The sequence below is a fragment of the Balaenoptera borealis genome (genome assembly GCF_965194805.1).
Source record: "Balaenoptera borealis genome assembly, chromosome: 14".
Classification (NCBI taxonomy): Eukaryota; Metazoa; Chordata; class Mammalia; order Artiodactyla; family Balaenopteridae; genus Balaenoptera; species Balaenoptera borealis.
Window position 1 is genome coordinate 41,361,512 of NC_138875.1, and position 22,970 is coordinate 41,384,481.

The 22,970-nt window shown below is 38.1% G+C and overlaps 1 protein-coding gene and 1 pseudogene across 3 annotated transcripts; both read right to left on the reverse strand.

The window, feature by feature from the left end:
• Positions 1-656: 656 nt before the first annotated feature.
• On the reverse strand, positions 657-8,100 carry LOC309610863 (small ribosomal subunit protein uS2 pseudogene; annotated as a pseudogene). Its single transcript has one exon. The product of its transcript is annotated as a small ribosomal subunit protein uS2 pseudogene (transcript).
• Positions 8,101-10,486: 2,386 nt separating this feature from the next.
• Positions 10,487-22,251, reverse strand: LOC309610845 (uncharacterized protein). 2 transcript variants are annotated; one of them, XM_082354283.1, is made up of 3 exons: positions 22,107-22,251; positions 21,232-21,463; positions 10,487-13,475 (listed from the first exon to the last, which is right to left on the reverse strand). In XM_082354283.1, exons 2-3 carry the CDS (start codon positions 21,329-21,331, stop codon positions 11,464-11,466), a joined length of 2,112 nt encoding a protein of 703 aa, XP_082210409.1. In that variant the 5' UTR covers positions 21,332-21,463; positions 22,107-22,251; the 3' UTR covers positions 10,487-11,463. The 2 variants fall into 2 exon arrangements, with proteins under 2 accessions (XP_082210409.1, XP_082210410.1); XM_082354284.1 differs by having other exon boundaries at positions 21,917-22,178.
• Positions 22,252-22,970: the final 719 nt, after the last annotated feature.

A 22,970-nucleotide genomic window follows, 5' to 3' on the forward strand; every position in this document is an offset into this window, starting at 1 on the left:
TACTTTTTCCCTAAAGCATGGCTTACAGGAAAGGAATATTCTCATTTTTCTGGAGTTTTCTATAGGGCCCCCTTGACCAACTGACAGTCTGGGAATTCCACTGGCCCCATGTAATTAGCTATATCATTGAGTAAGCAGACTAAATAAAATTTAATGAAAGCATTTAAACAGAACCACATTTATAAACAAATAACAAACACCTTGTCTGGAGAAGTGTAGTGTAAGTGATAAATATGCATTGTATGATATTGTAGATAGTTAGGTTCAGTCTGCCTGCCACTGGATCCCAACTGTTGGAAAGAGATTCCTTTTAATGTGCCCTGGAGGCTCGGATGCAGCTCCCTGACAGCTGGAGTGATCAAAGGCCTGAAAGGCATCCTAGGGAGATGCGGAGAAATGCGTGTGCCAAAATCCTTGGGAAAGCCATGCCTCCTGGTCTAGTTCCAGGAAGGAAATCTTCTTCTGTAAGGAACATAATCCACAGCTTGCATAAAACTAGTTGGGTAGTGTATTGTCTTTTTCTTTTACCTTGAAGAGATTGTGTAAGATTGCTTTATTTCTTCCTTTAATGTCTGCTGAGATATCTGGCTTGGACTATTCTTGATGGGAAAAATTTAAGTTACAGATAATTTCCTTTATTTCTTCCTTTAATTCCCTGCTGAGATATCTGGCTTGGACTATTCTTGATGGGAAAAATTTAAGTTACAGATAATTTCCTTTTTTTTTTTCCTTTTGGCCACCCCGGCAGTGAAAGTGCTGCATCCTAACCACTGGACCACCAGGGAATTCCCAATAATTTCCTTAATAGACACAGAGCTATTTAGATTTTATATTTCTTTTCTTTTCTTTCATTTTTTTTTAAAGCCATTGAGCTGGACATTTTATTTATTTATTTAAATTTAATTAATTAATTAATTAATTAAGTTTTTGGCTGTGTTGGGTTTTTGTTGCTGCGCACTGGCTTTCTCTAGTTGCGGTGAGCGGGGGCTGCTCTTCGTTGCGGTGCGCGGGCTTCTCATTGAGGTGGCTTCTCTTGTTGTGGACCACGGGCTGTAGGAGCGTGGGCTTCAGTAGTTGTGGCTCTCGTGCTCAGTAGTTGTGACTCGAGGGCTCTAGAGGGCAGGCTCAGTAGTTGTGGCACATGGGCTTAGTTGCTCCGCGGCATGTGGGATCTTCCCTGACCAGGGATCGAACCCGTGTCCCCTGCATTGGCAGGTGGATTCTTAACCACTGTGCCACTGGGGAAGTTCCAGATTTTATATTTCTTATTGTGTTAATTTTGGGTAAATCTTATAATTTTTTAGGTAAAATTATGAATCATATCCTTTATATTACACCTGTAGTTGCTGTAGATCTGTGCTGATGGCCACTTTTGCATTCCTTACACTGACAAATGGGACTTCTGTTTCTTGATCAGTTTTGCTGGGGGATTGTCAATTTTATTCTTTCCCAAAAATGAGCTTTTGGCTTTTCTTTTTTAAAATGTACTTTCTATTTCATTAATTCATGCTCTACTATTTCCTTCCTTCTATTTTCTTTTTTTAAAGAAACTGTTGATTTTTCATCAACTTCATTTCCATTTTCTCTTTAAGGTCTATGGGAGAACAGCTTAAAGCCAATCAGTGGTCGTCCCTCCCCATTCAGTGTCCTGAGCAGTGGGAGCTGCAGACCAGTCTTCAGGAGGGAACTGCTGAATAGGCACACAGGGCACCTACACACCTGCAGACCAGTCTGGGATCTCAGGTTGAGTAGCAGTAAACTCAGGAGCTAGAGCTGTCCATTCGCACCGAAATTCCTCCTTGGTCACAGCCTTTTCAGCAGTGGCCTGCTCTTCCTTTTCAGTCTCTTCCAGGTGTGTGTGGAAGTAGAGATCAGGCATGATCTCCTGTGGGTGTCCACGGGCGATGGTGCCACGCATGCGCAGAACTTCCAGGGTCAGCACCCACCACCTCGGACCCCCTGAGTGAGCTCCCTTGTTGCTGTAGGGAATGGCAATGCCCAAAGAGCACAGAGTTGAGTCTGTGTTACACAGAGCAATGGTGGGCAGGTTAACATAAGACACCTGTGTGAGAGGCTGGTGGGCAGCCCTGAGGTCAGTAACCACCAGAAGTCTCTGCTTCCTGGAAGGCTGCCTGGATCTGGTGAGTAAAGCTTCCAGGAGTGACACAGTCAGCAGTAGGAGTGGCTCCAGCGGCAGCAGCAAACTTCAGCACAGCTTGCCGGCCGGTACTTCTGGAGGTTACGACACTGACATCAGTTGAGTTTTCAGTGGCATCAACGGCACAAGCTGCCAGAAGAAACTTCTCCCAGATTCTCTTCAGATTTACGAGGTAGATGCCATCACTTTTCCTTTTGTAGAGGCACTGTTCCATTTGGAAGTCAAGGCTGGTGTCACCTTAAGTGGGTTCCTTCTGTAAGGAATTTGAGGACCTCCTCTTCCTTCATTTGCAGGACATCAAGGGCTCTGGACATTGTGAATATTTCTCTTTAAGTTATGATGAGAAACCAGAACAACCCTTATGGACCTCATCCTACTTTCTTTAGATTTACTTGTTATTCTTTTTCTAACTTCTTGTGATGGATACTCAAATCATTGAATTTTAGCCTTTTTTCCCCCTAATAATGTCACTATTATCCAGATAAAAATATATTCTAATTTCTATTGTGCTTTCTTCCTTTACCCATGGGTAATTTAAATTGTTTTTCTTAATTTCCAAACATTTGGGAATTTTTAAAAATGTGTGTGTTATTGATTTCTAGCTAATTTCATTGTTATGTGAAAACATATGCTAAGTCTGTGCTGTCCAATATGTAGTCACTAACCAGATGTGGCTATATAAATTAATTAGAATGAATAAAATGTAGTTCATCAGTCATACATTTTAAGTGTTCAGTAGCCCCGTGTGGCTAGTGAATACTGTGTTGACTATGGTGTCTATTGTATTGAACAATGCAGATAGGACACAGAAAATTCTATTGCGCAGCCCTACTCTAAATGATTTGAATCTGATGAAATTTGTTGAGGCTTGCTGCATATGCTTGCTGAATATACAAACCTGCATATGCTCAGTTTTGGAAAATGTTCTCTGTGCACCTAAAAAGAATCAAGGTTTCTGTCATTGTTGGTTGTACTGTTATCTAATATGTCCATTAGGTCATTTTGTTAATCATATTGTCCACATATACTATATTCTTAGACATTTTTTCTGCTTGTCCTCTTTTACTAAGAGAGTTGTGTAAAAGTCTCCTACTAGGATTGTAGATTTATCTCTTTCTCATTTTAGTTTTGTCAATTTTAGTTTTATATACTTTGAAGCAAAATTATTAGGTGTATACACTTTTAGAATATTTCTATTTTCTTGGTAAATTGACTCATCAATAGAAATGCCCCATTTTATCTCTAGTAAGACTTTTGCTTTAAAGTCTACTTCTTGTTTGCTATTGGTACAGCTATTAGCACCTTTCTTTTGGTTAGTGTTTGAATGCAGTATCTTTTTTCCATACTTGTATTTTAAATTTCCTGGATTCTGGTAGTTGTATCTCAAGTAAGTACTACATGATTAATTTAAAAAATTCTAGTCAAGAATCTTTGTCTTGTGTCCACTTGCATGTAATATAATTACTGGTGTATTTGGGCTTACATCTATCATGATCCTATTTGTTATCTATTTATCTTGCCTATTTATATTCTTTTTCCCTTGCCTTCTTTGAGATTAATCAACAATTTTTATTACTCCATTTTACTTTTTGTTAATTTGTTAGTTATATTCCTCTTTTACTCTAGCGATTACAGCATGCACCCTTGGTTTATTAGAACCTAATATAAATTAGTACTTCTACCATCTCTCTGAGAATGTATTTAGTTCCTAACTTTAGGCATTATTATCTTTTCTTACAGTTAATATTCATTTAGATTTACCTTCAGATTTACACTTTCCATGGCTCTTCATTTCTTCCTAAACTGTTTTTTCCTTGTGTCTGAAGAACTCTTTTTAGTATTTTTTTGTTTGAGTATGTGAGCAATGAATTCTCTCATTTTTGTTTGTCTGGAAATGTCTTCACATTGTCTTTACTTTTGAAAGTTATACTTCCAAGATATTTCATTATCTTCTGGCTTTATGTTGAGAAGTTAAACCTCAGTCTATTTGTTGCTTATTTGAATATAATGTTTTTTCCCCTTTTTTCGATTTTTCTCTTTTTCTGTGCTCTTGTTTGGTACTATGATGTCCCCAGGTATACTTTTCTTTGTAGTTTTTGGTGTCTGTGGTGCTCCTTTAATGTATGACTTGATTATTCATGAGGGTTGGAAAATTCTTGACCACTCTTTCTTTAAACATAGCCTTTGTCCCATCATCTCTTATTTCATTTTGAGACTCAGATTATGTGTATGTTAGGCCTTTTTTTCCATATCAGATATGATTCCTATGCTCTCTTCTGTATCTTCTATAATTTTTTTCCCTCCATGTTTCAGCCTTCATGTTTTCTACTTATGTAGCTTTCACTAACTCCCATTTCAGTGTATCCAATCTGCTAGGTACTTCATGTAAGTGGGATCATAAGATATTTGTCCTGTGCCTGGCTTATCTCACTTAGCATGATGTCTTCAGTGTTCCTCCAGGATGTAGTGTATATCAACATTTCTTTTCTCTATAATGCTGAGCAATATTCTATTGTATGTATACACCACATTTTGTTTATCCATTTATCTGTCAATGGACATTTAGGTTGTTTTCAGCTTGTGACTATTGTGAATAATGCTGCTATGAACATCAGTGTACAAATATTTGAGTCCCTTCTTTCAATTATTTTGGGTATATACCCAGAAGTGGAATTGCTGGATCATATTGTAATTCAATGTTTACTTTTTTGAGGAACCACCATACGGTTTCCTACAGTGGCTGCAACATTTTACATTCCCATCAGCATTGTGCAAGTGTTCCAACTTCTCCACTTCCTCACCAACAATATTATTTCCTTACTTCCTTCCATCCCTCCTTCCTTTCTTTCTTAAATAATGGCTATCCTAATGATCAGTGATGTTGAATATCTTTTTATGTGCTTTTTGACTATCTGTATATCATCTTTGGAGAAATGTCTATTCAAGCCATTTGACCAATTAAAAAATCTGGTTAGTTTTTGTTGTTGTTGAGTTGTAGAGGTTCTTTATATATTCTGGATATTAATCCCTTATCTGATATACGATTTTCAAATATTTTCTCCCATTCCATTGATTGCATTTTCATTCTGTTAATAGTGTCCTTTGATGCACAAAAGTTTTAAATTTTGATGAAATCCAATTTATCTATTTTTTCTTTTGTTTCCTATGCTCATGTTGTCATATCCAAGAAATCACTGACAAATCCAATTGCATGAAGACTTTCTTAATGTTTTCTTCTAAGAGTTTTGTAGTTTTAGCTCTTATGTTTAGGTCTTTGATCCTCTTTTTTTTTTTTTTTTCGCCGTGCTGTGCAGTATGTGGGATCTTAGTTCCCTGACCAGTGATCAAACCCGTGCTCCCTGCAGTGCAAGTGCAGAGTCTTAACAACTGGACCACCAGGGAAGTCCCCTTTGATCCACTTTGAGTTAATTTTTGTATATGATGTAAGGCAATGGTCAACCTTCATTCTTTTATATGTTGATATCCAGTTTTCCCAATACCATTTACTGAGAAAACTGTCTTTTACCCATTGAATGGTCTTGACACCCTTGTTGAAAATCATTTGACCATTTATGGGTGGGTTTATTTCTGGGCTCTCTATCCTATTCCATTGGTTTATACATTTGTCTTTATGCAAGTATCACACTGTTTCTATTACTGTAGCTTTGTAAGTTCTGAAATCAGGAAGTGTGAGATTTCCAACTTTGTTCTTTCTCAAGATTGTTTTGACTATTGAGGGTCCCTTGATATTCTGTACCAGTTTTAGGATGGATTTTTCTGTTTCTGAAAAAAATTGTGGGGGTTTTGATAGGGATTTCACTGAATCTGTAGATTTCTTTGGGTAGTATTAAACATGGGATATCTTTTCACTTATTGGTGTCTAATTTCTTTCAAAATGTTTTGTAGTTTTTAGTGTAAAAGTCTTTTGTTTCCTTGGTTAAATTTATGCTTAAGTATTTTATTATTTTTGATGCTATTTTAAATGGAATTGCTTTCTTAATTTATTTTTCAGGTTGTTTATTGTTAGTGTATTAAAACATAACTGATTTTTGCATGTTGATTTTGTATCCTACAACTTTGCTGAATTGATTTATTAGTTCTAACAAGTTGTGTGTGTGTGTGTGTGTGTGTGTAATTTTAAGGACTTTCTGCATATACGATCATGTTATCTACAAAGAGAGATAATTTTACTTCCTGTTTTCCAATTTCAAGGCCTTTTATTTATTTTTCTTGCCAGTTGCTCTGGCTAGGAATTCCAGTACTACGTTAAAGTGGCAAAAGCAGGCATTCTTGTGAGGAAAAGTTTTCAGTATTTCACCTCTGAGTAGACGTTAACTGTGAGTTTTATATATATGGACTTTATTATGTTGAGGTACTTTCCTTTATTATGTTGAAGTACTATTCCTGGACTGTTGAGTGTGTTTTTCATTTTTTAATCATGAAAAGGTGTTGAATTTTGTCAAAAAAAATTTTTTTTCTGCATCAATTGGGTTGATCATGTGGTTTTTATCCTTTATTCTGTTAATATGATGTATTACATTGATTGACCCATCCTTGCATTTCAGAAATAAATCCCACTTGGTCATGGTGTATAATCCTGTTAATATGTTGTTGAATTCTGTTTGGTAATATTTTGTTGAGGGTTTTTGCATCAATATTTATAGGAGATATTGGTCTGTAGATTTCTTTTCTTGTAGTGTCTTTGTCTGGCTTTGGTGTCAGGTTAATTCTGGCCTCATAAAATGAGTTTGAAAGCATTCCCTCCTCTTTAATTTTTTGAAGGAGTTTGAGAAGGATTGGTGTTTCTTCTTTAAATGTTTGGTAGAATTCACCAGTGAGCCATCTGGTCCTGGGCTTTTCTTTGTTGGGAATCTGCTTACTAGCTATAGTTCTATTCAGGTTTCCTATTTTTTGATGATTCACTTGGTAGGTTGCATGATTCTAGGAATTTGTCCAGTTTATCCAATTTGTTGGTGTACAACTGTTCCTAATGCTCTCTTATGATCCTTTTTATTTCTATAATATTCACAGTAATGTGCCCTCTTTCATTTCTGACTTTAGTTATTTTGAGATTATACGTTTTTGGAAAGAATATACAGAGCTGAAGTGACCTTCTTATTACATCATACCAAGTGGTTCATGATATCCACACATCACTGGTGCTGTTAAACTTTAGGCAGTGCTTCTCTGGCAGGTGTAATTTTTTCCCTCAGGGGACATTTAGCAATGTCTATTTTTGGTTGTTGTAACTGGTGGGGCAGGGGGAGGATTGCTACTGGTATTTAGTGGAGAAAGGCCAGGAATGATACTTAAAATCCTATAAGTGGAAAAAATAGCCCCCATCCCCAACAAAGAATTATCTGGCCCCAAATGTCAATAGTACTGAGGTTAAGAAACCTTAGGTTAAAGTAGTTTTTGCCAGGTTTCTCCACTGTGGTTACTATTTTTCCCTTCCCATACTCTATTCCTTGGAAGCAAGTCAACAGGTCCAGCCTCTTCTAGGAGTGGGAGGTGGGGATTAAACTCCACATCCTGAGGGGGGAAAATCTACATATATTATTTGGAATTCTTCCATAAGGAAGATTTGTCTCTTCTGCCATATTTATTTATATCAGTATGGACCCATGTATATTTATTTGGCCTTGGGAACACTTTCAGGTTGGCTCCTATGTTCCTTTGACCTGCTCCCAGTGTTTTGTTTCTTGAGTTCTTGCTTACTTTCTGGTGCTATAACATGCTCCTGACTCATCTTGTATTTTCCCTGCCCTAGCCCTAGAATCAGCCATTTCTCAAAGGAGCACCGGTTCCTTTTATTTGTAGAATGCTATCTACAAACCATGAGCTAGGTATGCCTATTGATACTGGAGTATCATTGCCCTGAGTCCTCTCAGAGAACAGAGCTATGTTATATATGTATGTATATGTGTGTGTGATATATATATATATATTATATATATATATATATGTATATATATATATATATATATACCACACACACACATATATATATATATTTACTAACCCATGTATACACACATTCTATAACTGTTTCTGGTCTATCCATCTGCATGGGTGTGTGAATTTATATTAATGTCTATGACTCTAATGATTCTGGTAGTTTTTGATTTGAACACTGGACATTGTGCATGAAAAGTTAGTTATAGCCTCTGGATGAGGTTGTCATTCTCCAGACAGGATTCACCCTCTTTTCTCTTCTCATTGGCAGCTAGATTAGGAGTAGATAACTTAATTCACTAAAAGGTTGACCTGACTTGAGATTGCATTTCAGACTTTTTTTAGACTTGGTCCACACATATTTCATTCTTATTCTGAGGGTATATATAGCCTTTTAATGTTTACCCTGAAATTGTGGGGTGTTTATAAGAACACTTCCTACTTGGCGTGTCCTGTATTCCCAATTTTTATCCACTATCACAGTGAGTTTGCTGAGTTCCACTTGACCTTCCAGTGTCCTTTGGTTAGATTTCTTGACCTTTTGCCCTGCTAGTTTGAGAATCAGCAAATGCCTGGGGGAAATCAACTGGCATAAAATGTCAGATCCAATTCTCTGTGTTTCTCTTCCCTTTTTACTCTGTATACTTCACTACTGTTTAAATTTTTACAGTAGGCAGTGTTATTTTTGTAACTCAGAAATGACCTAGTGAGCAAGTAGATTTAGAAAACTGGGGGAGAGTGAGGAGTGTAGGATAGCAACCAGTTATTTTATCTGGATGGCAAGGTGTTTAGTAGGGGATTCAGGAGGAAGATATCATGGGTGTGTGTCAACTTCATGAATTTGAGTTTACTTGTAGGACACTAGATAGTAACGTGTAGTAAGCAGTTGGCTCTTAACGTTTATTCTCAGGAAAGATGGCTAAACTTCAGATATAAATTTGATCATCTTATTTTTTCTTCTTCACTTTTAAAATTCCCTAAATGATAATTTAGGATGATAATTGATTGTACGCTTTTTTTCCCTACTCACTTCTCAACCTATCATCATGTCTATGCATTTTAGGTCCTCTACTTCTGGATCTTGTGATTTTACTTCCAGACTTCCCAAATAGTTTTCCTTTCTGCTCCTCCTTTTAATTTTAGACTCTTCTGAAAGCAGGAAGATGATCATGCCATTCCCTGGTTCAAAGATCTTAATGGCTTCCCATTACCTTGAGAATAAAATGCAGAAATATGAAATCTATTCCAACCATACCTAGTACTTCTCTGTTTTACAGATGACACTAAACCCCAGAAAGCTGAAGTGTCTGCTTGTTTAGCATCACATTTCTTTTTAATTTTTAAAAATATTTATTTTTATTTTTGGCTGTGTTGGGTCCTCGTTACTATGTGTGGACTTTCTCTAGTTGTGGCAAGAGGGGGCTACTCTTCGCTGTGATGTATGGGCTTCTCATTGCAGTGGCTTCTCGTTGTGGAGCACAGGCTCTAGGTGCACGGGCTTCAGTAGTTGTGACACGCAGGCTCAGTAGTTGTGGCTTGAGGGCTCTAGAGTGCAGGCTTAGTTGCTTCACAGCATGTGGGACCTTCCCGAACCAGGGCTCGAACCCGTGTCCCCTGCATTGGCAGGCAGATTCTTAACCACTGCGCCACGAGGGAAGCCCTAGCATTACATTTCTTAACTGTCTTTTCTACTTCATTTTAATTTCCACTTTATTCTTACTCTTTTAAGTACATGCTTCAGTCATTATTTTCATAAACACTTGAGCAAGAGGGCAGGAATCATTTTTTCTTCAGCAGCACTTGGTACAGTCCCTGACACTGAATATTTATTGAATTAATGACTAAGCACCATACTCTATATCACTTCTTATATTTTCTTGCTTCTGTTTTATTCCTTCTCTGCCTTTATGCCTCTACTCCCATCCTTCAAAACTCAAATCTCAGGAGCTCCACAAAGCTTTTCCTTTTCTTTCCAATCAGAATTGAACCCTACCTCCTGTGAGCTCTGATAAGCATCTTGCCTAACTTTATGATTATATTGAGCCATATATTTTCTGTATACATCAGCCTTTATCACTGTACAACACATGCTTTTTGGGGACAGTATATTCTTTGTGTATACTACAAAACCTAAAAAGAATGCCTTGCACATAATAATTTAACAATGTATGTTATATTAAAATATTAATTGGATAATTATGGGGGATAGTCAAAGTAAATGACAGTAGCAGGATTTTAACAAATGGTTAATACCACAAAGACAATTTTTCTTATTTTTAAAAATTGTTTGTTTTTCAGTTGAAAACATTGTGTACACATGGCGTATTATCAATATATATGTCAGAAATCAACAAACAAAACGTCTGATGAATGTTGCCATTAAAAAAAAGATCAATAGGTCTTTTTATTTTTAGACAGAATATGCAATATAGTCATGTGGGTGTTACTTTAGCTAACATTTTTGTTCCATCTATAGATGACAGACAGGATAAACATAGTAGTAGAGAAATATTCACACTTTAACATATGGAATTATTTTTTTAAAAATTGTTTCACATATTTAGAAACTGTAATTAAATGGTAGTGTTGAAGAAGTAATTTCAAACCACTAAAGTTTATGGATGGGCTACATTATTAAGAGCAAAATAAATTCATGTTTGCTGTGAACACCACAGGAACTTGAAAACTCATGCTCACTAGGAAGACCAAAACTTGGCCCCCTCCCAAAAAAAAAGGATATTTCAGAAAATGGGGCACTAGAGTTATGCAGTTAGTAAGTTTAATACCAGCATAGCATAGCATGTTCACACAGAGGGAATTTAATAACTAATGTTTGCATAAGGTAGGATTCTCCAGCTGTCAGGAGGTAAGTGGTATGCGGATTATCAGAGTGAATGCCAATTAAGATATGGGAAGGGTTTAAGTTTTCCCTACATTCTCTAAAATAACTTCTCTGATATGCAATAGGTGAGCTGGGCTCACTAAAGGTTTGAGATTATAACACTAATACATTTCCTTCTGAGTTCTGATTGCACACAACACCACACTGATTTTTACAATATCTGATAAGGTTCTGCATTAATATGGTTAGACATTTCTTATAATGATAAAACTTTCCTCTTGTGTAGTGTTTGAATAAAAGACTAGAGCTTTTCTTACATTACAGCAGATAGAAATTTTTTTCCATTGTTTCTGACATTCAGTAAAAATTTTTTCACATTGAAGGTTTTCCAACAACTCACAGGATTCATCCTCAGAAATTTTCTTTAGTAATGTCTGAGCTCTGAGTTAAACTTTCATTATAAAAATTGAATTAATATGCTTTCTCTCTAGTGTGTGTGTGTCTTTTTTTAATGTAGCACAAAAGTTGAGCATTGATTAAAACCTTTTTCATAATCATCCATAGCATTCATAAGATTTTTTTCTGGCAGAGTGTCTCTGGTACTGAATAATGTTGGTGTATACACTAAAGGTTTTCCCACATTCAACACATTTAGAGTGTCTTCCCCAGAATGGACTTTCTCATGATTAATAAGATCAGAGAGTTGGCTAAAACTTCTGCTACATTGAACACACCTGTGGGGTTTCTCTCCAATGTGGATTCTCTGGTGTTCAGTAAGATCAGTGCATGTGCTAAAGGCTTTCCCAGACACATCACATTTATATGGATTTTCATTAGTGTGGATTCTTTGATGGTTAGTGAGATCAGAGCGCCGATTAAAGCTTTTGCCACACTGATCACATGGATATGGTTTCTCCCCAGTGTGGATCCTCTGATGTAGGACAAGAGCTGAGCACTGACTGAAAGCCTTCCCACATTCATTACATTTATATGGTTTTTCCCCAGTGTGGATCCTCTGGTGCTTGATAAGGTCGGAGTTCTGACTGAAACTTTTGCTGCACTGTGTGCACAGATATGGTTTTTCTCCAGTGTGAATTCTCTGATGAAGAATAAGGTCAGAACTCTGACTGAAGGCTTTCTCACAACAATCACAATGATAGGGTTTTTCCCCAGAGTGTACTCTCTGATGTTTAGTGAGGTCTGAGCTTTGACTAAAACTTTTATTGCACTGATTACATGCATACGGTTTCTCTCCAGTGTGTATTCTCTGATGTTTCACAAGGTCTGAACGACGACTAAAACTTTTAGTACAATCTTTACATGGATAGGGTTTCTCTCCAGTGTGGATTCTCTGATGCAGAATAAGGTTTGAGCTTTGACTAAAGGTTTTCCCACACTCATCACATTCATAGGGTTTCTCGCCTGTATGAATTCTATGATGTTTAATAAGGTCTGATCTTCGACTAAACATTTTACTGCACTGGTTACATGGGTAAGGCTTCTCTCCAGTGTGAATTCGTTGATGATTAACAAGATCTGAAAGTCTACTGAAGGTTTTGCTACACTGATTACATGGATAGGGTTTCTCTCCAGTGTGAATTCTCTGATGCAGAATAAGGACTGAGCTCTGATTAAAAGCTTTCCCACATTCATTACATTTATAGGGTTTCTCTCCAGTGTGGATCCTTCGATGTTTAATAAGGTCTGAGTTCTGACTGAAACTTTTGCTACACTGATTACATGGATATGGTTTCTCTCCAGTGTGGATTCTCTGATGTAGAATAAGATCGGAGCTCTGACTGAAGGCTTTTCCACACACATCACATTTATATGGTTTCTCACCAGTGTGGATTCTTTGATGTTTTATAACATCAGAGCTCTGACTAAAATGTTTGTTACACTGGTTACATGTATAAGGCTTCTCTCCAGTATGTATTCTTTGATGTTTAACTAGGTCTGAGCGTTGGCTAAAACTTTTACTACAATGACTGCACTGATAGGGTTTTTCTCCTGTATGTATTCTCTGATGTATAATAAGATCAGAGCTCTGACTGAAGGCTTTCCCACATTCATCACATTTGTAAGGTTTTTCACCAGTGTGGACTCTTTGATGTTTAATAAGGTCTGAGCTCCGACGGAAACTTTTAATACACCAATTACAAGGATAGGGTTTCTCCCCAGTATGAATTCTCTGATGCAGAACCAGGGCTGAGCTCACATTAAAGGCCTTTCCACACTTATCACATTCATAGGGTTTCTCCCAATGGGTTCTTCGATGCCTAATAAGGCCGGTACTACAAGCAAAGTTTTGCCCACATTCATCACAGTTATGTTGTCTTCTTTTGAAGAGGTTCTGATCCTTTTCATTGAATTTATCCCCAAATCCACAGAATTCTCTGCATTCAGGATCCTGGAGAACATCATCTCTGGGGTTACCAGACTCTTCAGTCAATGGTTCAATTTTTGCTGTAATTTCCTCCTCAGAAGCCAGCTCTCCAACCTTGGCCTTAGTCTCACCATCTAGAACAATAAAATATAAATGGAATGTGTTCTCCATACTGTAAGAAAGTTTCAGGTGAAATAGATTAGTACTTTCCTATGAAAATACTAAAAATTATCTTCTGAGAGGGAAATAAAGAAGAATCAACAAGTAATGGATAATCGTTTATTGAAGTGGCTTATCAGATATATTCTGTATATGTCTGTCACAGGAGATCTGGGAATACTGAAACCTAATTACAGTGATAAGGAAAGTTTGACTATATTAGAGCTAATACATAAACAACTTACTGACGTATATAAAGTAGTCAGTATGAATGAATACGTGGGTGAAGGAGTGGCGGAGGAGGTGAAAGGGAGGGAGAGGAGGAGGAGGCAGTGGCAGCCAGGCTGTCACTGTGAGTGTATACCAACCAGGCTGGTCACATGTTGTCATTAGGGGAAAGAAAGAAGCATCAAGCCCAGGAATGGTTAGAAAAGAAGCCTGCATTTTCAAAAATAGGTCTACATAGTCCTCCACCTCTTTTGCCCTGATTATTAGAAGGAATTGGCCTAGAAAACATGATCCTTTTGGGAACAGCCATATTCAGTGACCAAACTTCCTTACTAAGGTATGTGGACCAGAAAAAAGGTTAGGGAGGTAGGATCAGAAATCTCTTTTGAGTTGATTTTGAGGAGATTATTCCTCTGCTCAACAATACCAGAGGGCTGTAATGGTAGAGAACATGGGAGCTCCATTGAAATTCTTGAGACTATCATTCCATTATTAAGTGGTGTTTACTATAAAAGGCACACCATTCTCAGACTGCAAATGATCTAGAGAGCTGAAAACATGACAAAGATTAATTTCAAGGGCTAAAGTCCAAAATCCCAAGCCTCCAAGTGGAGGCTTATCCTCTTTGCCAAAGGCAAAGGGTACTGGAAAAAGTAAAGTATTGCGGTAAATATAAATGTGTATATACTGAATGATATAAGCAATATGAATGTCTCATGGATTTTACAATATATATGTAGAGTTAAAATACATGGCAAAAATAGCACAAGAGGAGGGAGATAAATAGAACTAAAATATTACAAGGTCTTTGGGTTATCCTAGAAATAGTAAATTAAGATAAACTGTAATAAATCAAATGTGTATGTTGTAACTTCTAAGGCAGCCTGTTTCAACTAGGGTTCCACAAGAAAATAAAAAGAAAATAATTTGCCTATTTTCTTAATTCTCCCAAAGATGGTAGATACCAAGTAAATCAATAGATGTACAGGAGAAACATTAATATGTACGTTACAGTGGATGCCTTAGAGCATTTTGGCTTAATTCTCTCACAGAATCACATTTGAGAAAGGCTGCTATTAGGTGACAATTAAATAACAATAAAAGGGTGTATAAACAATAAGGTAATAGAGAAAAAAACGGAAAAACAAAAAACTTGGTAACATAATTAAATTAGGCACAAAGGGAGAAAAAAGAAAAACAAAAAAGAAACAAAATATGGGAAAATAACAAAAAATAAGATGGTACATTTAAATCCAAACATCAACTATGTTACATGTAAATTAACTACTTCAATAAAAAGCAAAGAAAGACCAACAGCTAACATCATACTTAATGGTTAAGCATTAAATGCTTTTCTCCTAGGAACAAAGGAGGAAAACAAGGATGCCCTCTCTTACTACTTGTATTCAATATTGTACAACTTCTATTCAATATTCATAGACAATGCAATATGACATGAAAAATAAATGAGACATACAAGAAGTCAAACTGCCTTATAGACTATGCAGTCACGTATACAGAAAATCCGAAAGTGTCTTTAAAAAGTTATTAGAATTTGTAAATGGTTTTATTAGTGCAATACACAAAACCTGATTGTATTTCTGAATACTAGCAATGAACAATTAGAACCTAAAATTAAAAACAATTTTTTTCAACTGCACCAAAAAAATGAAATACTTAGAAACAAATTCAACAAAATATGTGCAATATCTGCATAATGAAAACTATAAAATGTTGCTGAGAGAAATTAAAGATCTAATAAATAGAAATATATGCCATCATTTACATATAGGAAGATTTAATATTGTTAAAGTGATGAAATTCTCCCCAAATTGATCCATGGATTCAATGCAACCCCAATCAAAATCTCAGCAGGCCTTTTCATAGAAACTGACAAACCGATTCTAAACTTTGTGTAGAAAGGCAGAGAAGGGTCTAAACAATTTTGAAAAAGAAGAACAAAATAAGCGAGCTTATATTCCCTGATTTCAAGCTTTACTACAAAGCTACAGTAATCAAGGCAGCGAGGTACTGGCATAGGATAGACATATCCATTAATGGAATAAAACAGAGTCTATAAATAGATCCAAACATGTATGTACAACTGACATTCAACAAAGTTGCCCATATAATTCAATGGTGAAAGGGTAGTCTCTTTTCAAAAAAAGTGTTACAACTGGATATCATAATAACAAAAATTAACTGACTCTTTCCTTATGCTATACACAAAAATTAACTAGAAATGTAATATAAACCTAAATATAAAAGCTAAAACTATAAGACTTCTAGAAGAAAGCAAAGCATAGATGACTAAAATTAATGCACAGAACTGAGTAAATAAATTTGTGTTGTTTAAGCCACCCAGTCTGTGGTTTTGTTATAGCCCTAGCAGGCAAATACAGCATGTTTTTGAACTTTATACATTTATGGAATCATACCATACGTATTCTGTGACTTGTTTTTTTTACTCAACATTATGTTTGGAAGATTCATCCACAGTCATGTGTGTAGCTGTAGTCCATTCATGTTCCCTATTATAGTGTGACATATACAACAAGTGATTTATCCATTCGTCTTCAATGCATAAGAACATTTTGCTATTTCAAACAATGCTGATATGAATATGCTGGTACGTCTATCTTGATACACATATCCAAATGTTTCTCTAGGTTATATAAATTTAGGATCAGAACTGTTAGGTCTTCAACTAGACTTTTCAAAGTGGTTAAGCCACTTCACACTTCCATCAGGTGTATATAGTTCACATTGCTCTATTTTCTAACCAACATCAAGTCTATTCTCTTTTTAACCCAATGCAATCAGGCTTTTATCTCTGTAACTCCATCAAACCTGCACTTATTAAAGTCCCTAATATGCTCTATCTTGACAAATCCAGTGGTCAATTTTCAATCTTATTCTTGATTTTTTTGACATAGTTGACTACTCTCTTAAATCATTTGCTTTCTTCCTGCTAACTTACCTTTCTCCTGCTCTCCATACAACAGTCAGAGTGATCTTTACATGTTATCCTGTGTAAAGAGTTCCAATGGTTTCGCATTTCACTGGGAATAAATTCTAAGTCCTTACCGTGACTTAGAAGTTTCCATATGATCTGGTCCCTTTCTTTCTCTCTACCCTCATTTCATTCTAAACCACCCCTATCACCTGTCTACCCCAGGCTTACTCTGTTCCTGCTATATCTATGGGCCTCTGACTTTTGCTATTCCTTCCACCTGGAAGACTCTTCTCTCAGATGGTTACATGGCTTATTCTTTCACTTCGGGTTATCTCTCTAACCAACTGTTACCACCTCAGAAAGGCACAATGCTTGGTGGGCCCTGCATTTTTGAGGCAACAGATACCATAGTAAATGTACTGAAATGACCAATTTGAGTAACTTGCAAGGTTGCTACTTTTTTTTTTTTTTAAGGTTGCTACTTTTGAGTGAGGCTTAGAGTAAAAAAACGTTCTGCAGTAGGACCATGTTGCAATGCAAGCTGTCCTGTCACATGACCCTTATTAACCAAGATAACCAATGGTATTGGAAGTGTCTGCAGCAGTCATGGTTGCTGTATGAAGCCTCTAGCAAGCCTCTATAAGAGAACCACAGTGGAGTAAGGTCATACTGTCTTCTGCCAACAATTTTCTAAGTGAAAAGCAGATCCTGGCTTGCTTTTGGGCACTAATAGAAACTTAATGCTTGACCACAGGGCACCAAATAACTATTGCAAACTGACCACTATGTATTAGTTGTTATTTGACCCATCAATTCATAAAATTGAACATACAAGCCAGTATTCCATTATAAAAGCATATCTGGAAGACAAGTAAATTCCATGTGCGAGTGACTCAGATTCCCATAGGACTTGTTCCTACTGCTCCACTACCTCTCCCCCCAACCTATATTCATGGCCCTATGGGAATTCCCTATTACCAGTTAACAGAGGAGGAATATGTACAGAACTGGTTTGTAGATGGGCCTGCCCAGTGTGTGGGCACCAGCTGAAAGTGAGTACCTTTCACTTACACTCCCACTCAGGGGTGGCCTTAAACATGCTGGTAAAGGCAAATCCTTCCAGTGGGCAGAATTTCTTGTATACACCTGGTTGTCTACTTTCCATGGAAGGCAATATAGCCTAAGATACATGTATATACTGATCCATGGATAGTGACTAATGGGTTACTTGATTAGTTAGGTACCTGGAAAGAACAAGATTGGAAGACAAGAAATAAGAATTCTGGAGGAAAAGTATGAGGATGAACCAAAGAATGAATATGTTTGTGGCCCATGTGAATCCTCACCAAAGGGCATCCACTGTGGAGAAGCCTCTCAATCAGAAGGATGGACACGGTGATTCATATTATGAATGTCAATCAGCCTTTTTACCAATGTTTGCCCAATGGACTCATGTACAAAGAGGTCATGGCAGCAGGGATGGAGGCTATATATGGGCTCAACAATATGGACCTCCACTTATCAAGGTTGATATGCCTATAATCGTTGCTATGTGCCCAAGTAGCCAACTGCTAAGGCCCTAATAAGGTACCATTCCCTAGAGAGGAACCAGCTAGCCACTTGGGGACAGATTCATTACATCTGACCCCTTTTATTATGGAAAGGGCAGCAACTTCAAAGGACTAAGTACATAGTCTAGATACAAATTTGCATTGACTTAAGAGAATGCCGTATTTATTATCATGGTATTCTCTATAATATTACCTCCAAAGGAGTCATTTTACAGGGAAGGAAGTTAAGCAATGAGCTCATACACATATAATTCATGGGTCTTACCGCATGTCCCATCATCCAGAAGTAAGTGGATTGTGATAATGGTGGAATGATTAAATGTAGGCTCAGTTACAGGACAAGCTAGACAACAACATCTTGATAAGTTTGGGGTGCTGTCATACAGGATGCAATATATGCATTAAGCTAAAGGGCGATAAACAGTGTTGTCTTCCCCATGGCCATAATACATGGGTATAGGAACGAAGGGTGGTAGAGAAAGTAATAATATCTCTTCTTACTATATACCTCATAATCCACTTATATTATTTTTGCTTCCTATCCCTATAATCTTGGGCTTGGAGGGTTCAGGGTTCCGATTCTCAAAGGAAAAATACCTCTACCATGGGACAAAGTCGTAATTTTGTTAAATTTGAAGTTGAGACTGCTTCCTGCTTCAGCATTTTGGGCTCCTCAAACTGCCAAACCAGCAGGCGGAGATGGGGTCACTCTACTGGCCAGAATGACTGATACCAATCACCAGTGGGGAAATGGTTGCTGCCACTGGAACTCAGAGGACTCAGTGGGGGTGCCTCGTAGTTCTCTCATGTCTAATAGGCCCAGTCAATGGTTCACGGAAGTAACCTGAAAGAGGCAGGATCACCAAGCACTCAGGTCATCTAGAAAAGGTTTATTTTATTTGACTAGATAAAGAACTCTGTGCCACTGAGATTCTGGCAGAAGGTAAGGGCAATACGGAGTGGGTGATGGAAGAGGATAGTTATGACTATCAGCTTAGGCTTTGTGTACGCTGTTCTCCATCCCTTGTTGATTCTGTAATCCTTCCCATCCTCTTTATGAAACTTTGAATTACCCAATTTGAATGAGCCATCTGTTTCCTGCCAGAATCCTGACTGATACATCCTCTATAACCATTATCACTATCTGATACTATACTGTATATTTATATATTTCCTGTTTCCCCTACTAGAATGTAAAGTCCTTGAGGGCAAAGGCTTCTCTGATTAGTTCACTGCTACAACCCCAGAACTTAGAACAGTGGCTGGCACAAAGTAAACCCTCAGTAACTAATAATATTATATTAATGGTTAATAATCATTAATAAGCTATGATCTTATGAACTAATAAACATTTATCAACAATAAATATTTGTTGAACAGTTAATTAAATGATTTGAAGGATACATTAATGTATTGATGTATTAATGTATCCAGTGACTATCTCTAAATGGTGGAGTTGTAGGTTATTAAAATTTCTATTTTGTGCCTTTCTATATTTTATAAATGCACTTTAATATAATTATATTGCTTTATCATAAAAAAAGTTATTTTATACACACTCTTAAGAGACACAAACACATATAGTATGTATGTCAATTTATGTTAAACAACAAGGAGGAGGCAGTGATTCTCAGTGATTCTCAGGAAAGAAGAGAGCTAGATGCCTTAGAATAGACTCTTAAGGAAAAACAAATTCTAAATACAGGAGAGAGAAACTAAATAAAATAAAATAAAAGATACTCCAAAACTAAAGACAGGCAAAAGATTTAGAGTAAAAGAAAAGGACAACAGAAGGTTAATTTCATAGGCAAAACAGCAGTAATGGGAAGACCAAAATCAAAAAGCAGCAAAATATGATGCGGAAATGAGAGCCTGCAGAACATCTGAACAAAGTCAGCACCAAGATTATCTTACTAAAAACTACAGTGACTACCATTAGTAAAGAATTTACTACCAGCCAGGTATGTGCTCAGAGCCGTATATATGGAATCTTATCTAGTGCTTGTGGTATCTGTTATAGTAGTAATGGACCCCAATGATCCTATCTCCTAATATCTATATCCTTGTGTAGTTTTCTCCCACAATGACTCTGGAATTGGTCATGTGACTTGCTTTGGTCAATGAGATAATAACAAATGTAATGCAAACATAGGTTAGAAAAGTGCTTATGCATCCCTCTCTCTGATTTTAAAAACTAGCTGCCCTGTGAAAAAGTCTAGGCTAGCCTGCCAGAGATACGTGACCCAAGCTACAGCCAGCACCAACAGCTGGACATGTTATGACTGATACCAACATAGACCCTGGCCCTAGTTGAGCATGAGTGATTCCAGAAGAAAACTGCCCAGCTGAACCCAGCCCAAGCCGATGACCTACAGAACCATAAGAAAATAACATGGTTGAAAAATGTCTTAGTGTTTTAGGTCACTAAGTTTTGGGGTCCTTTATTATGGAGTAATAGATAGACACAATCCTCAAAATAACTTCCAAGGTATGAGTTATTATACACCTATAAAGTGAGGAAACAGGATTATTTTTAAAAAATGTAAGTAACTTACTGAAGCTAGTAAATGACAAAGCTAGTATTTGAATCCAGGTGTCAGACTCCAAAACTTTTAACTATGCCCCGACAGTACATGAGAAGGATGACTTGAAAAGATTTTAAAGGGCAAATACCAAACACTGACAGATTGGTAATAAGGTGATTATAATGGGAAAAATGGATGACACTGGGGACTTAAGGAGAGAAAGGAAAACCAAGAGAATTTGATTGCCAGAATGTACAATAAAGCCATGGGCTTGGAGCACAAGAGAAATGGTACTGCCTAATACAGTGGGGGGTAGGCAATGAGGAATACCAACAGCACTTGAAGACACGAGGAATACCAATAGCACTTGAAGACACTAACACAGCAAGGTAACACGGCGCCACCCCCCAACCCACCCAAACCACTAAGAAAGATACACACTGCTTCTCACCTGACAGAAGGTAGTGTTCTTGAGCTTCATAATTGAATTGGATCTCCATGGACTGCCACTGGACACTTGACACCTCAGGGAGCAACTGGAGATTTACCATCTCCTCACTAAGCTTTTCTTGTCCACGTAGGAGTCTGAGACCTGCAGGCAACTGGGCACCACTGGACTTGGAAGGGAATCATTGTGGAGACTGGAGATATAATTTCTGAGACTAGACCACCAGAAACATCCTCTAGATATAAAAGAAGTTAAAGAGAAAACAAAATCTCATTTAACTTTCAAGTGCTTTTCTTTCAAATTTACTACGCTTCTTTCCCTATCATTCAGGAGTCAAGCATCACCCCTCTTGGACATACATTCTCTATTCCAAATCTAGAGATCTTCAAAGATAATCCGGGGGTTAATGCTACCAAAACCAGGATATAACTGTAAAGATAAGGCAGGGGAGGGAATTTCAGAATTTTGCCCTAGCGGTTAGCTCTACGTTATTCGCGCCCCTCCTACACCGAAATGACACTACTGATCCATCATCATGATCTGTCTCTCTCTCCTTCCGTTCTTCTCACACTCACACATTCGTCCGCTGATTCGTGTGAACGCATCCAAACTCTGGATTCCACCCGCCCCCAAAGTTTCTGGTGTTCATTCAGCTGAACCCAAGGCTAGTCAAGGGCTGACCGCGTACCAAAAGCACACCAGGCCGAGAACCGACCAGCTCGCAATGCCCAGGAGCCGCGCCTGGGGGCCACGTCAGCAGCCTCGACTCCCCACGGACTCAAGAAACAGCATACGGTTCCCCGGTGGCGCTGCAAGGCCGCTGGGGAGGGCAGATCACCCGAGTTCCTCCGCCTTCCGTGAGCCGACATCACCCATACCTCGATGTATTCTCCAGGTCACCGTCAAGTCTCACAAGATGTAAACCGGCCATCACCGCCGACCGCTCTAGGAATCTGGGAGGATTGCTCAGCTCTATGGCGCGTGGCCTCGCACGTGCGCACGCGCGGGGCGGGGGGCGGCGAGGTGAGGTGGGGGCAGGGAGTTGCCGAGATTTAACCCCTGAACAGCTGCGGATCTGGCCCCAGCGGAGCCGTAGCGAGGGGCCTGGCTGGCCCTGTGTGCCAATTCCTTGTTTTTTTTTTTTTAATATATACGTGTGTGTATATTCATACACACACATAACTTAATCACTTCGGATTTTTAAAAATTACTTTATTGTTTTTTGGCTGCGTTGGGTCTTGGTTGCTGCGCGCTGGCTTTGTCGGGGAGAGGCGGGGCTACTCTTCCTTGCGGTGCGCAGGCTTCTCATTGCGGTGGCTTCTCTTGTTGCGGAGCACGGGCTCTAGGCATGAGGGCTTCAGTAGTTGTGGCTCGCGGGCTCAGTAGTTGTGGTTCGCGGGCTCTAGAGCACAGGCTCAGTAGTTGTGGTGCACAGGCTTAGTTGCTCCGCGGCATGTGGGATCTTCCCAGACCACGGATCGAACCCGTGTCCCACTGCATTGGCAGGCGGATTCTTAACCACCGCGCCACCAGGGAAGTCCCCCTATCTGCCAATTCTTGACGTGAATGTCAGAAAACATCTTTCTAGAAAGCTCCCTGGGGCAGGGTAGGTTTTCGGACTACGTAATGAGTTCTTCCTTAATTATCTCTCTCTCTCTTTTTTAATCCGTTCCCCCACCCACCCAACCCCAAACCTGTCAATCAGATTCGCTGGTGTGCTTCCATTCTAACTTTCTTCCTGT

Excerpts from the sequence above, each read along its gene's own strand:
- LOC309610845 (XM_082354283.1), bottom strand. The coding sequence starts at position 21,331 with ATGGTAAATCTCCAGTTGCTCCCTGAGGTGTCAAGTGTCCAGTGGCAG. Across the intron at positions 13,476-21,231 it reads AGAACACTACCTTCTGTCAG|ATGGTGAGACTAAGGCCAAG; the intron begins GTGAGAAGCAGT and ends TTATTGTTCTAG.